Raw genomic sequence first — 17,332 nt, forward strand, 5'->3', positions numbered from 1 at the left:
GGAATGAAAAGATACAGAGCACTGAAAAATGAAACAATGAATGGAATCAGAATGGCCTTTGTTATTTGCTCTTTGCCACCTGTTGAAACAGAATATATGATTTCAAAATTATGCACTATAGGAAACAAGTCATTTTCTCAACTTCCTGGGCTTTCCTACCTTGCCCAATGTAGCTGACACTACTACAAAGTTACCTTTTAATGATTGTTTTTTAATTCTCTGACAAGCGTTGAAACAGATGTAGAGTGAAGTTCCCTGCAAGTGTTTTTTTTCCTTATAAATTTTTAAAACAAATGGTGTTTTGGAAACCATCCAAGAAAAAAATTTGTGATACTTTTGTAATTGACAGCAACCTGAGGTATTCCAAGGTACAGGTTGGGAATTATTGGCGCAAGAGATTGTAAAAAAGAAATTGAGATTGGCAGGTAAAATCTGTGCATTAATATTTTATTAGATTATGTAAAAAAGTTTTGTTCCATCATCAGGGTTTTGCCTTCTGTCACTGCCACTCAAAAATCCTTATTTAGCTGTCCCTGAGGAGCCTATTATGAGTTTTAAAACTTTTTTATTAAGTATTTTTCTTATTATGAGAGAATGCATGCCAATTGTGGAATATAATCCAACTAGCCAGAGATCTTGATTGTTAACATTGTAGCATATTTCCTTTTAGTATGTTCTTTGGATATTTAACATAGTTGACAATACAATTTTATATTCTAATTTTCTACTTTTCTATATTTTTTCACAAGCTTCACCCCTATGACTTAAAGGATAAATGACATTCCATAATAAGGATGTACCATAGTTTATTTTATCATTACCTGAACAGGTTGTTTGTAAGTTTTGTTATCATAGACAACACTGCCATAAACATGTTTGTAAATTAATATTTGAATGCCTCTTTGATCACTTCCTTAGAACCATTTCCTGGAAGTAGAATGACAAGGAATGGTCTATTAACCTTTTAAAATCTCCTGATAAGTACTAGTAAATTGCTTACTAAAAGTCTGTAGCTGTTAACTATTTCCACAGTAGTGTACAAAAGCACTGAACATCATCAATTTTAAATTGTATCCTACTGGTACCTGAATTTGGATGTTTTGATTACTAATGAGGTTGGGAAAAATATGTTCATTAACTCTATTTTTTCATTTGAAAATAGTTCATTTTTCTTGCCTTTTTAACTGGATTTACTAATATTTTTTTTGTATGGGCTTTTAATCCAGTATGACTTTTAACAAAGTGTTGGGTGTGTTTTCTGAAAATATTTTCTTGGATTGTTGAGGCCTTTAATATTTTTTAATGTATGGAAATTTTTAATTTTTGCATAATAAAATTACCAATATTTTTCTTTATGATATATTCCATTGCTTTTATTTTATTTTATTTTTTCAGTTTCTGCATATTAGCAACTTATTTTCATTTTTGAATATCACAAACTTCAGTTGGAATACTTTTAAAAATATTATTCTGCATGCATTTAACAAATCTGACAAAAGACAAGTATCCATTGCTTTTAATCTTAGGGAGTCATGTCCCTTCCTTTATTTTCTTCTAAATGTTTATGATTTGATGTTTTAACATTGAATTCTTTCAGCCATCAGGAATTAACTTTGATATATGCTGTGCTTTGCCAGGGTTTGAGGGAATATGCAGTACAGAGATGTACAGTTTTGTTTAACTTAGAAAGTATCTCTCAGGACTCCCCTTGTTCTGAATTTTCTGTCAGGATTTCTTATTTCCTGAGGCAGTGTTATTCATCTAAGGACTTTTGGGGTCTTTGGAGTGCCTTGGATGGCAAAGTGCTTGTCTCCTTTCTTTCTCTTCCCTCTGTAGGGGTTGGTAAAGTGCCCGAGCCCCCCACAGAGGAGGTAGGCACATGCCAAATTTCATTTAAGTGATACCCAGAGGCCCACTTCTCTAAAATATCTCCTCCTCTGAGTTGTTATTTATGCTGGAAATTTCTGTTATTTCATCTCTTTGTGTTAAGCATTGTCCTCTTTTAAAAGGTATCTTTTAAAATGTATGTTCACCTCAGTGAAATACCACAGTAGGTGACTAATTCTTTCATATTATTTAGTTTCATTAGATCCCCTTTCTCATTAGCAGTTGATAAGGAACCATAAGAAAATCCTGAGATTCATAGTGAGGAGGCAAAGAGAGAACATGCAGAAACAGCAGAGGGGGTGGTCCTATAACCAGATAGATAGCGAATCTATTTGCGTTTTGTTTTCCTAGTAACTTGCTTGCATTTTATGTGAGAAATTCAGGTTTTTACATGCTGTTTAGTTAAGCTGATCAATACCTTCCTTTTCTATTAGTAAAAAAGATATGCTATTTGATAAGAAAGTGAAAGACTAAAATAAATAATCCATTGGAATGATTCTTTTAAGGTTTGATGTCAAATCCTTTTTAAAGTTTTAAAATTTCATTATGTAAATTAATAACAGTTGCAATTATATAATTAATTTTCTCATATTTGAAGTCTAGGGATATGAGTTGTAACTTAAATTTGGTAAGAAAAATGAGACTTTATTTCTAGTATTTCTTAAGTAGGAGGAATCATAATATTCTTGTATTTTGAAGGGAAGAAAAGATGAAAGATTGGAAACAATTTTGCAACTAAAAATATTTTGATTCCTTTTAGCAAAAAGCAATTGCTGGGGGTGGGTGGGGAGTGGGGTATATGGGGTGTATATAGAGTATATGGGAACCTCTTATGTTTTTTATGTGACAATAAAAAAATGCACACACAAAAAAATTAGATACAGGTCACCAGAAAATAGAAGCAGAGTAGAGAATGAAAAGCTTACGGCTAATCTGTGCAGTATTGGTGAAACGGTTGTTTGTAAATCTTTGGAAAAGAATAGAAATGGTGAAAGCATATCATGGTGTTTGTAACAAGCAGACTTATTGTATGGGTATGACAGTGGTTGAAAGGGAAAGCCTAAGGTCATGTATATTACTAAAAGTAAAGCAAAAACCTGTAACATGGGACTGTATAAGATAGTAAAACCTCATGTAAAACTGAAAGAAAAAAAAAAAAAGCAATTGCCAAAACTGGAGTGTGGTGCTTGGAGTTATGTACCCTTAAAAAATGTATTTTTAAATCTGAATCCATGCCTGGGAGTGTGAATCCACTGTAAATAGGACCTTTAGAAAATGTTATTTTCAGTTTAGATGTGGCCAACTAAATCAGTTTGGGTTTTAATCTGGATTACTGGAGTCCTTTTTAAGAAGAAAGAAGTCAGACATAGTGGGGTGAAAACCACAGGAAGAAAGAAGCTGGAAGCCAGTGGAACCTGGAATAGAAAGGGGAAGACACTGCCATATGCATTGCTATGTGACAGAAAAGCCAAGGACCAAGGATTGCAGCCAGACAGCCCCAGAATACCACAGTCTTCTGAGAGCAGAATCACCTTGCTGATACCTCCAGTTTGGACTTCTCCTAGCCTCAAAACTGTGAGCCCATAAATTTCTGTCATTTAACTCATTCCATTATATGATATTTGTTTTAGCAGCTGAGAAACTAAAACAGTTCAAAACTGGGGATAGGCCAATAGCTTTTTTCTCCCATTTAAGCAATATGTCAAATGAAATATTTTAATGAATTTATATACGCACTTTTTGATTTTATGAATTGCTCATTTTTAAGAAGCATTTTGATATGTCATACTATCATCCAGTTTATAAAGACCAAGTTGGTTTGAGGCACTGTTTATTGTGGAGTCAATGAGATCCTGCTGAGATGTTCATAAGCTTAACCTCTGGAATGACCTCCTGACTCATTTTTGAAATCTCTTAGCCATAGAAACTCATTTGTATTTAACGTTTTTACCTTTTGGTCAAGGTCTTTTTCTGGATGCATTGCTAGTTGGTGCTTGAGAATAATCCCTCAATGCCAGGGAGGCTTATACCTGGGAGTCATGTCCCTAACTGAGGAGAAGGTGGAGCATTTATATGCTGAGTTTGGTTTAGAGAGTTTGGCTTGTTTCTTTTTTAAAAAAAATATTGACAGTATCTTTTAAAATATTTATTACAAAAGCAGTATGAAGATATTCGAAAGTGAAGAAAATGAATATGGTTGTTCTTTCTGTTAGATTGTGCCTGATTTTCATAATCAAGCACTACAAAAGTTCCTACCTTTGCCTTGAATGCAGAAATAAACATCTTCTGTGTATATGGAACTTGTTGACTGACAAGTCCTTATTCTAATTGATGAGATAACACTCCCTAATTTAAAATCCTGTTAAAGAAAATAAATATTTTCTTGGGTTTAGTTTCTTGGGTTTCTTTGTGGTTTAGTGACTCAACTCTTGATGCTGGAAGCTGGATTCTCAATCAACCAGTGCCACAAGAAAACAAACAAACAAACAACAACTTGTTTTATATTATCCCCAGACCAAAAGGGGGAAAAAAAACCACTTATTTATTTAATACCTACTGAGAACAGGCTTCTGGATAGAAAGTAATATGGCACTTAACTTCCAAAAAGCCTGTTAATGAATCAAGATGATACATGTTCATATAAAACCTAATATGAACACTTACAAAATAATACTAGGTTGAATCATGTGAAATTGCTATTTTGACTGGTTTTGACCTACAAAAATGGTATTTCATAATATTCAATCTAATAGTTCCAAAAACTATTTACTGTCTCACTGAATTTTGTGCATCCTCCAGTACCTTGTGCCTAAAGAGCTGGTATTTTAAGGAGCCTGTCCTCCTGAGCTTCTCCATTACCAATGGTAACCTCAGTGCTCAGCTTGGGGAAAAAGTGGAGCCAGTGGTTTTTCACTTAGAGATGTGTGTGCATGCTATGCTGCCCCTTTCCTTCTGCCCTTTGCTATATTATTTCCACTTGTGGGAATGTTCATTCTTCCTAAGCACATTCTCACTTTACTTTGAATACTTTCTTCTCTTCCTCTTTCTATTCTTGCCCATTTACCAAGAGATTCTCTCCCTTTCCCTCATGGCTTCTTCTTCCTTATTTCTTTTCTTGTTTGTTTCTCCTTTCATTCTGTTTTGAATTTTGACAACTCAGTTGAAGGATGTATGCCTGAGAATGAATCTAGTGATACATTTGTACAAATAAACAGGAAAACCATGAGTTTTGATGTGAAATTAGAAATAATAATACTCTAGCTCTAGCAACAACCAAAACTCTGGGGAGTCATTTTATAACCTCTGAAAAACTCTCTAATCATCATCTCTTTCTGAATGAACCTGCCTCTTATCAATAATCTTCATTCCAAAAAAAGAGAATAGCCTGCACTTGAGGAAAATACATAGTTTCTTAGTCTGTTTGATTTCTTGTTTTCTTTTTAAAAAACAATTTTAAAACAATTCTGTGATCCATAATGGCTTTCTTTTTGTTTGTTGTTTTGTGTGTGTGTGTTTTTGTTGATTTTGTTTTAGTTTTTGCTATGGTATAATGTTTCAGCTACATGAAATTGACTTCTGGGGCTTATCTGGTAATCAAACCACCATTTATAACATGGTATTTACAGGATAATAATTGCTACTTTCAAAAAAGGGAACATGGCGGCAGACTTGGCCCAGTGGTTGGGGCATCCATCTACCACATGGGAGGTCCGCCGCTCAAACCCCGGGCCTCCTTGACCCCTGTGCAGCTGGCCCATGAGCAGATCTGATGTGCGTAAGGAGTGCCCTGCCACGCAGGGGTGTCCCCTGCGAGGGGAGCCCTACGCACAAGGAGTGCGCCCCCTAAGGAGAGCCGCCCAGCACGAAAGAAAGTGCATCCTGCCCAGGAATGGTGCTGTACACATGGAGAGCTGACACAAGATGACGCATCAAAACGAAACAAAAAGAAACACAGATTCCCTTGCCACTGACAACAGAAGTGGACAAAGAAAGAGGACGCAGCGAATAGACACAGAAAACAGACAACCAGTGTGGGGGGGAAGGGGAGAGAAATAAATAAATAAATAAATCTTTAAAAAAAAGAGAGAGAACACAACCTTTATGTAAATTGGGATTCCATTTAGTACAACTTGTGTAGCTAAGGTGTAAGGAAACACAGGCTTCATGACAATCAGGGAAGTCTTGGAGAAAGTGAATTTTGAAATTCAATTTCATAGAATTTGATAGTCCAACTTTACGAAAAGGAGAGGGTAGGGAACCCTATAAAAGATGTGTATAAGGAAGCAGGTGTATTTAAGAGAAGGGCACACAAGAATCTTTGACCAGAAATGAAAGGTTGAGTTTGGGGAGTGGGGAGAAATGAGGTTAGAGTGAGTGGTACTGTAGTAACCTTGGGATGGGGACTTTAAAACTGAAGTTCAGAGTTTGTTATCATCAGCTATGTAACAACTTTGTTAAGTTAAATAGAGAGTAGAACACAGTGATAATCAATTCTTGCCTTCATGTACCTTAGACAATTTCAATTCATGATATCCGAGATGATAAATACCAATCTAGTCTCAGATGCAGCTTCATAGTTTATGTCCCTAATATGTTTTGCATTATTACTTCTTACTAAAAATTATTTTTATTAGAGTTTTCTTCTGTAACATTAGCCCCATTAATGACACTAATTGAACTCATTTGTTAGGTATATGATGACAATTCTAGTCACTACAAAAGGATTTATCTAGCAGGCCCTTAAGCAATCTCGCCCACTGTGGCATCTACTCATCTGGTACTGGTAGATGGGGGAAGTCAAAGATGTGATTCAGATAATTGTGTACTAATTACTGATCATTTTATATTAATCACTGAATAACTGCCAGGTATTCCAAAGATGAGTAAGTTGAACATGATGAAACTGACAATTATGAAAAATTAATGTAAAAATTAACTCCTAGTGAAATTATCTCAAAAAGTACAGAAAAATAAAGAGATCCAGTTTCCTATTTTAAAATAGTTCTTTAGTTTGGCACTTTCACCAAAATGCAGTTACTATAAATGCCCTATTATGTCTGGGAATATTTTAGGTATTTTATAAGTAACATTTAAGACTCAATTCTCACTTCTAAGTTTATAAGATTTACAGTTCTCCATATGGTAAGAATATATTAAGTAGAGCCTTTAAACCCATGAACTATAGCAGCAGAGAATTTGAGAATATCTGATTTGTAAGAAAAATAGGTATTTGTCAGTACAGGAAATAGTCTTTTAGGGTATAACAATTCCAGTTAAATGCTAAACATATTTGGATATAGGAAACAATTGACACAATTTCTCTTGAAACTTTATTATTTCTAGGAGTGTCATGAAGTAATAATGTTGCAGTAATGCAAGTATTAGCAAAGCTTGGATTGATTAAGATAATTCTTTGACTGCCTGGAAGGACTAACTAAGGCAGATAAGTTCAGTGCCAGATTCTTTAGGGACCCCAGAGTTTCATAGACTCTTATTAATTGTTGTTAGCACCAGGTCTTTTTTTTGAATAGTGGGCTAAGGTGGGGCAAGGGTAAACAAAGAAGGCAGATGATGCATATAAAAGATGCTATAAAGTCAACTTCAAAGTGGGTGACATCACCACCGACTTCTGGAACATAACAACAGACAGACCAGCCTAGCATGCAACCATCATGATTAGGAGGAGGTACTTTTGAACCAAAGCTTTATATTGACATTATTTGAGACAGTCATAAACAGCAACAGGCTCTGCAAGCAGCCACTGGAGTCATGAATCAAATCATCTTTTCAGAAAGGGCTCTTTGCAGTCAAGCATCCAGCAAACCTTTCCTGAGCACTGTGATGTGCCAGATGATGTGTTACATGCTATGGCAGAAACAGAAGGAACCATACACCTGAGCCCTGAAGGAAGGACTAACCCTCTGAGATGGGAGAAAGAGCCATCAATGTTATGACAAAGTTAAAAGCTAGCAAAATTGCCTAGAATGAGAGGAGTTGTGTTTGAAATGGTAGATGGGTCCAGAAGATGGGAAAGCTTGAATTCTAGACTAGGAAATTAGGGCTTTATTCTGTAGACAGAACTGAGCCATCTAATGGTTTTCAGACAAGAGAGTACTTCAGGAAGATTAATCTATTTGTAATGTTATAACATGTTAGAGTAGGCAGGAGAGACTAGACAACAGAGAATAGCTGGAAATCTCTTTAATGTCCCCAAAATGCCCCCATTTTACATATAGTTAGATGTCGTATTGGTGAGGTGGAAGAAACATGTTTCCTTTATTTATAATTGCCACCCTAAGACATCCTTCACCAAGAGATTTACAGTACTTTATGTCTAATTAACAATACAAATAGGTAAAGATCAGAAAAGTCAAGAAATAATAGTGAGAGAAGTTCAAGAGAGACAATTACTTCACAGAAAAATACTGTCATAAAGTTCTATTTGATTATTAAAATTATTTCATGATCAGGCACATGGTCCACATTTTCTGAAAGACAACAGGTAAAGAAAAGCTTTTCTTGGCACTTAAAGATGAGGGTAGTTCTCTTTTGAGATCCTATGGAGTGGCTATTAAATAAGAGAGTAGCTAACACTCTTCTCAGCATCCCTGAAATTTGTCTAACAAAACGTTCAACTGCAAGGAAGTCCATTTGTCTGTCCCATGGGATCCAATTCCCTTCTCAATTGGAAACAGAGTGGGCATCACCATTCCAAAATTCTCGAGACTGGGGAATGAACAATGGATTAAAGTAGACTTATTCTATTAGAGACTTCTTCTTATTCTAGTGATGGAAGAATTTGTATCATTGATATAAAGTCAGTAGCCACCAGAGGTTCTGAAGGGAGGGAGAGGGAAGAATAGGTGTAATATGGGGCATTTTTGGGACACTGGAATTGTCCTGCATGACACTGCAATGACATACAGGGCATTATCTATTTTGTCACAGCCTACAAAATTTTGCAGGACAGAGTGTAAACTATAATGGAAACTATAGTCCACAATTAGTAGCAATGCTTCAATATGTGTTCATCAATTTTAACGAATGTACCACACTTCTAATGAAAGATGTTGTTAGTGTGGGAAAGTGTGGGAGAGGGGGGAGCATATGGGAATCCCCTATATTTTTTATGTAACATTTATGTAATCTAAAGCTTCTTTAAAAACTAAAAAAAAATTTGTTTTTTAAAGTTGTCCTGTGGCTACATCTTCTAGTTTCTCTCAGAGTAAGCTCAGGTATGGTGACAAAGGGGCCCTTGAGAGACGATTAGAGGTGGGGGGTAGGAGCAGAACTCAGAATGACTCCACAGAGTTGCCCCTGGTGATTTAGAGGTGGTCTTTCTACCCAAGTTCCTTTAACCGTATTCTGTCTGTCTCCCTTTCCTTGCCTGCTTCATGGCAATATAACCATCAGTAACTGCTTTGTGTTACAAAGGATAGCAATTCAAAGTAGTCTCTCTTGCATTATTAATTTGTTATTTATGAGCTTAAGAGGGTCATTAGACAATCTTTCTTTGGTGATTACACCATTAAAAGAAAAGCTACATTTTCTCTTTTCTGTCATTAGATTATAGAAACTTGAGTAGCCTTAAAAAGAAAATTCCAGCAATCAAAAAGCCTTCTTTTATAATTTGACAACTGAAAACTAAACTTGTCCAACTTGAATGTTACAAAGAGAAGTTAAAAAAAATTGCTATAATACTCAGCTCCTCTAAGAACATGTACAATCACGCAGGAGACACAAGACTCCTAGTAAACCTAAACCCTGAGGCACAGACCCTGTTCCTCAATACTCCTGGGGCTTTGGCCAATGGTTCCTTCAGTTGTTTTGGTCCCTGGCTCTGCTTGCCTCTGAACAATCGATCTCCTTCCTTTCTCTGGGGGCACTAATAAAGCCAAACCTCGTTGAGCCCAGCCTGGGTGTTGTAGTTTTTTTGCCATGTAAAATGATCCCAAATGACTAAAATTACATATCATTGGTCTTGAGATAGAACTTGGTTAAATTTCATAAACTCTGTAGCACCCAAAGCTTACATTTCACTAAAATGACGCATGAAAGCAGAGGTTTGTTGGAGAGATAATCTGCATTCCAGTGGTCAGATATGAGGGGAACCCGGACATTTCTATCCCACACAGCACATTGGGAGATGACTGCCCTAGAAGCTGGAGGTGATAAGGGAGTGTTGATTGCCTGGGCCAGGCTTCCAGACCAGGGAGTGTTGTTACCTTTTGTTTTTACACAAGCCCTACTAAAAAGAATGAAAGGCTTCATGTTCTTGGGTAACCACTAGATGGCAGAGTTTCTGTATTTAAAAACTTTTTTACAATTTGCTGCTGCTAAATACTTTATTGATGATGAGTGTATTAATGATGATTAATGATCCTTTAGATAGTTAAAACTCTGAAGCTTTTTGGGTTTTCAAAAATTGAATGATACAGAGAATTTTATTCGTTTCCCCATCCAAATGGGTGTTTTGTAATCATGAAACTCATCTGCAGAGAATTTAAAATTAATCTCTGAACCTCAGAATGAAGTGGATTCTCAGCTCCCAGCCATGTGATAATTAGCCACATGAACTTGAACGAATGTCCCAGGGCCTCAAAGGACTCATCTAAAAGGAGATGGTTGAATCACTAGATGTTCTCTAAGGCATCTTCCAACTCAGACACTCTCACTTCTATATCCTTTCATATTTGATCCTGATAAACTCAATAGCTCAAACTACAATCCGCATGACACCAGTAAGCTATTATTCAGAGAATGTCGACTGATTATAGGAGCTGATACTTATTAAGCCAGTACTAGCCAAGCATTTTATTTCCTCACTTAATTCTCATGACAATTCTATTGTTACTCCCATTTTGCGGGTGAGGAAACTAAGACTTAGAGCAGTTCAATAACTAACCCAAGATCACACAGTTAATGACCAGGCTGATTTAGCTCTGAAATTTCTGTGCATACCATTGCTATATTTCATCTCTTATTCAGATGAGAAAAATACAAATTTGAAGACAATACTGCTTATGAAAGAAAAACCCAATTTGCAACTCTAAAAGGAATGCTTGGTTTCCTAAGAGAAATGGATTTTTGTTTTGTTTTTTCTTTCTGGAGAGTGACATGGCTTATCCACACAGTGTCATTGATGCCTCTTCATGAATCTCAGCACAAAAAGCCTGACTTCCGATTCTTTGTAGTAACAACAGGCGTGCTGTGTCAGTCACGTGGTTTCCCAGGGCCCTGGTTTCTTCAACTCTGAAATAAGGGGACTGAGCCAGGTAATTACTAGCTGTTTTTTCAGGTCTAGAATTACCTGATAGTATGTGTCTGCAATATGATACAGGGTATAATGTTAGCAGGATAGAGGTTGCTCAGTAAATGCTAGCTCAACTCTTCAGCAGCTGTAGCAAAGAAATATTATGCATACTATTTATTTGTGCTGTGTGTTAATAAGCTAAACGTTTCCCCCTTCCTGTGTGGCCAGGAAACTCATGTAATCTTATAGCAATGTCTTAATTTGGAAGAGTAGTTGTAATATCTGATGTTCTCAGCTCTCTTGAGAAAATAACTCAGTGCAGATGAAGATGCCTTTTAGCAGCTTTCAAATCACAACTCCCAGGCTCAGTAGAACACACTAAGAATTCTATAGGTATTCAATAGATGGCAGTACAGCACTGATTTATACTCTTCAGTCAAAAACTAAACCTTAACTTTATGTTACATTTTATTATTTTCCAAGTACATTATCTCTTGAGCAAGACTTATTAGAAAAAGTGACTTAGGTTGGGCTACACGTATGTTCCTATTGGCTACACACATATCAGAATGCTCAAGGAATAATTCCGTTTGGGCTAGACCAACATTTGAAAAAGCCATAGGTAGATTTATAGGAAGCAGATTCCAGGGTTTTAGGAGAGGCCATAGCACTGAAATTTTGAAAAAGATATCTGCTTTATTTTTCTTAAAGAGGGCCCTCAAATTGCATTAGCTGAAGACCTCACAAAGCTTAAAATTTCCTGGGGAATAGTTATGTTGCTCTTTCAACCTAGTACAGGAAATACAAGGTTGCTATCCTCAATTTTTCTACCAACATAATCTCCAGGGAGTAGGGCAATCTGGTTTTTCTAAGTGAGTCAAATAAAGGAAACATAAAGGAACAATGGAATGAACTGGCAAACATTCTACTTATTTGTGAGTCTAAAATAAAATTAAATAATTAACACTGTAACTCTTTCACTTCTGGCTGTGCAATATCTGTGCTAAAAAAGGAAAATACAGAAGATTATAAATACCAAATTCATAACTTATTCTCTGCTTAAACTCCAGAGCAGTGAGTCAGGGTTTGGGGATTTTAGTTCATCATTGTTATTATTACTGTTATTATTATTATTAAACCTTTTTAAAAGATTTTTTAAAATTTATTTCTCCCCCCCAGTTGTCTGCTTTCTGTGTCCATTTGCTGTATGTTGTTCTGTGACCGCTTCTATCCTTATCAGCAGCACCGGGAATAGTGTGTTTCTTTTTGTTGCGTCATCTTGTTATATCAGCTCTCTGTGTGTGCAGCGCCATTCTTGGGAAGGCTGCACTTTCTTTCGTGCTGGGCAGCTCTCCTTACGGGGTGCACTCCTTGCGCATGGGGCTCCCCTATGCGGGGACACCCCTGCGTGGTAGGGCACTCCTTGCGCTCATCAGCACTGCACATGGGCCAGTTCCACACGGGTCAAGGAGGCCCGGGGTTTGAACCGCAGACCTCCCGTGTGGTAGGCGAATGCCCTATCCATTGGGCCAAGTCCACTTCCCTATTTAATCCTTAAGAAGTGACCAGTAGTGACCATTCACAAAGGAAACTGTATTTCCATTTATAAATCTTAAATTTCTGACAGAGAGCAAAGTAGAGCCTTTCTTATAAATACCTATAGCCTACTTATCAAGAGTTAAACTAAAATTTAGGCATTGGAAAAGAAGAGTTAATAAACTTTCCAGTTAACCGGTTGTAAACGTTTATTAAAGCTGGCTTTTAGGCTAGGGAGACTTAACTATTTCTAGCTCTATGTGCAACTATTAATCAGAATTGAAAATATGCTGCCCACTTAATGAGCTCCTGTGTCTAGTAGACCTGAATATACCTTGAGGGCAGAGAGTGGGCTTGTTCATCATTGTGTACTTTGAGGTATGACACATGGTAAGAGATCTAAAAATGCTTGCTGAAAGAAGGAACACTGGTTAACTTAGGCCCTAGAAATCTTCCAGTATGATTCCATGTCTATTATTTCTGTGTAATACATTGCCAAGATTGTGTTTATGGAGACAAATTTGCCCAGTAAGTTTGCCATGAATAGAAGTTCTGTGACTCCAGAGAGGACACAGAAAATGCTACTGACCTGAGCATCTGGGGTTGGGTGAGGAGCTGCCCTGGAGTTGAGTTCTGCTTGTGACGCTCTCACAGCCCTCGCCTTCCCCAACTCCCAGCCCAAGCCCTGGGGCAGCTGAGAACAAGGGCATGTGCAGCCAGTACACAGCACTGCCTGAATCTGGGTCACAAGGAAAGGGAAGTTAGCCAACACCTCGTCCTCCTCTTTCAAAGGAGGTCAGAAGTTACTGGGTGTACCACAAACAGCACTTCCTATTTCAGAATTATGAGTGAAACACGGACCTTCCCCAAAACTACCTGTAATAGCCCCCCTTCTTCTGGCCATTAATGGACTAAGCCCTTCCCACCCCCACCCCCAGTGCCATCTGCAACCTCTCAGTGGATTCCAAGCATATAGTACTGACTTTGGATTGCATGTAGGTCTTATTAATTTCTCCCCAAATCAGTAGAGCAAGCAGGCTTCCTGAGTTCAGCAAGCTATAAGGCCAAAATCATGAAAGTTTCTACTTTGATAACTCAAATTCAATCATGAATATATACTACCACTCCCTCTACTGACAGTGTGCTAAGTGTAGGGGGCAAGGTCCAAGTCAAGGGCAGAGAGGTGATGGAACACACATCAATATCCATTTGCACCCCCTCACCTGCTTCTTCCTTCCTAATGGGACCCCAGTTCCTTCATGTCCTTGCCCTCTGCACAGAGATGGCCTCCAGGTCCAGGGATTAGTTTAGGTGTGAGGCATGAGGCATGAGGAGAAGTCTGCTGGGAGGCTTCTAGGGAAGGTTTCCCCACTTCTGAGAGAGACTCACAGGAAGAGATGGTCTTTTCATCCCCTGATACTATCATGCTGAAGATGTGAAATGTAGCATCTGCCTTGCAACTGTCAGGCACTATCCCTAAGATAAAGCCAGTGCCCTGACTGTGGCAGAGCAGAAAGACAGGGGGAGCCTGGGTCCTTAAGAACCGAATAAACTGAGTCATGCAACCAATTCCATCCCTCCTGTTTCATAGCAATACATGAATTTCATTTTTTATTAGTTTTCTGTGGATTGGCCTTCCTGTTATTTGTGGGCTAAAGGATCTTATAGTATAGGTGGGGATTTGATCACAAGCAAAAAATATAGAAAGAATGCCCTTTACAGCTGTCAATAGCACAATGCATAATTATCTAGCAGGAAGAGATATCTCATTTTTGGATGTCCACCTCAAAAAATATAAAGCTTAGAAGAAAATATTTCAATCACTTTTATCTCTGAACTCTATTGAGCCATTTAATAGGCACATATATTTTTCTCCAAAAAGGAAAAATAGTAAAGGCAACAGATTTCCTATAAATTTTTGATTTATTTTTACAATGTATAAGGCTGCTATGGTTGGAATAAAATTTCAAGTCCTACAACCAATCCAGTGTCCACATAGAAGAGGTGGCATTGGATTGGGAAAAGTGGACATAATGGACAAAGGGTATGGGGAAAGGCAGGAAGAGATGAGAGGTGGAGGCGTCTTCGGGACATGGAGCTGCCCTGGATGGTGCTTCAGCGGACATTGTAAATCCTCACAGGGCCTACATGATGGAATAGAGGAGAGTATGGGCCATGATGTGAACCAATGTATATGAGGTGCAGAGGTGCCCAAAGATGTACTTACCAAATCCAATGGATGTGTCATGATGATGGGAACGAGTGTTGTTGGGGGGGGGGGAGAGGGGGGGTGGGGGGGTGGGGTTGAATGGGACCTCACATATATATTTTTAATGTAATATTATTACAAAGTCAATAAAAAATAAAAAAATTAAAAAAAAAAAAAAAAAAAAAAAATAAAATTTCAAGTCCTAGCAGTCTTCTCTTGCCACTATTCTTGGCTTATTTGTAGGTAGAAGGACAAGGTTAACACTGTGGTTTAGAGTCAGTGGCACAATTACTAAAAATAGGCCTTGATGCAAAGATACAACCATGGTAAGAATTTAACACCTCAATTTTAAGACAATTTTCAGTTATCTAAATTCTTCTGAACTACTTGTATTTCTTTACATAAACTCTCTTTATATTCCTGAAGAAAGATTTGCCTCAGAGATAAATTTTAGCACTTTCTCTCAGAGGGAATGTATTTTAATAAGGGCTTATATGTGGCATAAAATGCTAATGGGTGGTTACTTCTGCAGAATGAAATTATGGTGGGAGCTGGAGGAGATTCTTTTTTAATTTCAAGTGCTTTCTATTCTGATTTTTTATGTGCATTATTACTTGTAGAGTACAAAATTGGGGAAAAGACAAAAAGATATGTATTGTTGATAATATGCCTTCATATTTTTATAATGCAACAGAATGGAATTTTTTTAAACAAAGTATACATCATTGAGTTATCCAAATTATGTCAATACTCCTCTCTCTTGCTGATATTATCACATTGATTTATTTCTCTCAGCCTCTCTAAAGTGTTAGTACATTGCCCTGTTTATCTTTTTATCCCTGACACATTGTAGAAACTCCACAGTGTTTCAGTGAAACACTGAAGCTTTGAATTTTTAGCTTTCTTTTCACTTAATTGACATTCTTTATTAAAAGCCCTTGTCCTGCTATCCAGTATCTTTATCCCAGCCTTAATTAGATGCTTAAGAAATCCACCAACTCTTGTATCAGGATGCTCAGCTGCAAGTGATGGATAATATCCAACTCAAAATGGCTTAAAGCACAGGGCATTTATTATCTAACATAATAAGAGCTCCAGAGGTAGGAGGAGGGCCAGGATTGGTTAATTCAGCTGCAACAATGTATTTGAAGTCCCAAGTTGCTCTCATATTTCTGTTGCACTGTCCTCAATCTATTCTTCTTGCGCTAATGCCACTCATTGTCCCAAGATAGCTTCACCTGTGGTGAAGAGGACAGTGTCATTCCCTTTTAAGAGGCAGAAAGACCTTCCCCTGATTCCCTCAGCAATTGTCCCTCACATTTTCTTGGCTAGAATTGTACCAGAAAAATAGGGGCAAAGTACTAATACTTTGAGAGGGGCACAGAAACGTAAACCGATGTTCTAACATCAGTAAGAGAGATATGCATGGGTGTGGACCTAAATCACTTACTGGTGAGCGGCATGGGTGTGGACCTAAATCATTTAGTGGTGAGAGGAGGGGTCTCACAGCCATGACTGACTATTCAGGGCTGGGAGCAGCATCCTCTGAGACCCATGATGGATGGATTCCTAACAAGATCAGGGTTATCAGCAAAGAAAACGTTTGTGTTGGGGGTGGGGGACTGGAGGAAGTGATAAAGGAAATGGTTTCGGGATAGGCAACCACCAGAGTAACTAGAACACTTTCTGCCTTCTCTAGTCTCTATTCCTTTTAAGTTTAACAAATATTATAATTATGGGAATAGTTCCCTTGTCCTGACATATTTAGACCCCTCCTATAACTGGGATGCAATTCCTACATTACTTCCAATGTTCAGGAAACTTAGAAATTTCTTTTTGTCATTTCTTCAGAGTAATGACAGTAGAGCAACGAAGAAATCATGAAATGAAATAGGATTGCTTTCATGCCAAAATCTATCTGGCTGTCTAGCTAACACTTTACTTATCTCTAGTTTGTTTTCGTAAAGGGTTTAAAAGAATTATTAGTCACTAGGTGAAGTCATCAAGGATAAATTATAAATGTATTATAAGAGTACCAAATTACCTACAATGCTGTGTAGGGTTTTGAAAAATGGTTCATTATTTTGATTGACTAGAAGTATACACAGAGAAATATGCTTTTGGGTGTCTTGAGTTTTCAGCTTGTGTGATAACTTATTGACATGACTGTGTTTCCATTCTTTATAGATCTTCGAAGGTAGCAGATAGAAGCCACATTGCTCAAGAAGCAAAGGAATTTGCACTGCACTGTGAGGAATCCCAGTTCTTTCATACCACCTATCAGGTGCATGGCCCTTTCCCTACAGAGTGTGCGATGTTAAAAAAGGTAATGCTTCATTTTCAACATTTGATTCCTAGGAATAAGCACTTTAAAGAATTTAAACTCTTCAAGATAACCCCTAACTGACTGAAAAACACATACATAGAAAGAATGTAAATGGCAAAAA

At 37.4% G+C, this 17,332-nt stretch overlaps 1 protein-coding gene across 1 annotated transcript in view; it reads left to right on the forward strand.

The window, feature by feature from the left end:
- CRYBG1 (crystallin beta-gamma domain containing 1) overlaps window positions 1-17,332 on the forward strand; it is a 228,517-nt gene that overhangs the window by 67,819 nt on the left and 143,366 nt on the right. The window contains exon 2 of the mRNA XM_058307215.2: window positions 17,073-17,211. Within this exon, the coding sequence (XP_058163198.1) occupies window positions 17,073-17,211 (139 nt within the window). The remainder of the gene's footprint in view (window positions 1-17,072; window positions 17,212-17,332) is intronic.

The sequence above is a fragment of the Dasypus novemcinctus genome, chromosome 11 (genome assembly GCF_030445035.2).
Source record: "Dasypus novemcinctus isolate mDasNov1 chromosome 11, mDasNov1.1.hap2, whole genome shotgun sequence".
In the NCBI taxonomy this organism is placed as follows: domain Eukaryota; kingdom Metazoa; phylum Chordata; class Mammalia; order Cingulata; family Dasypodidae; genus Dasypus; species Dasypus novemcinctus.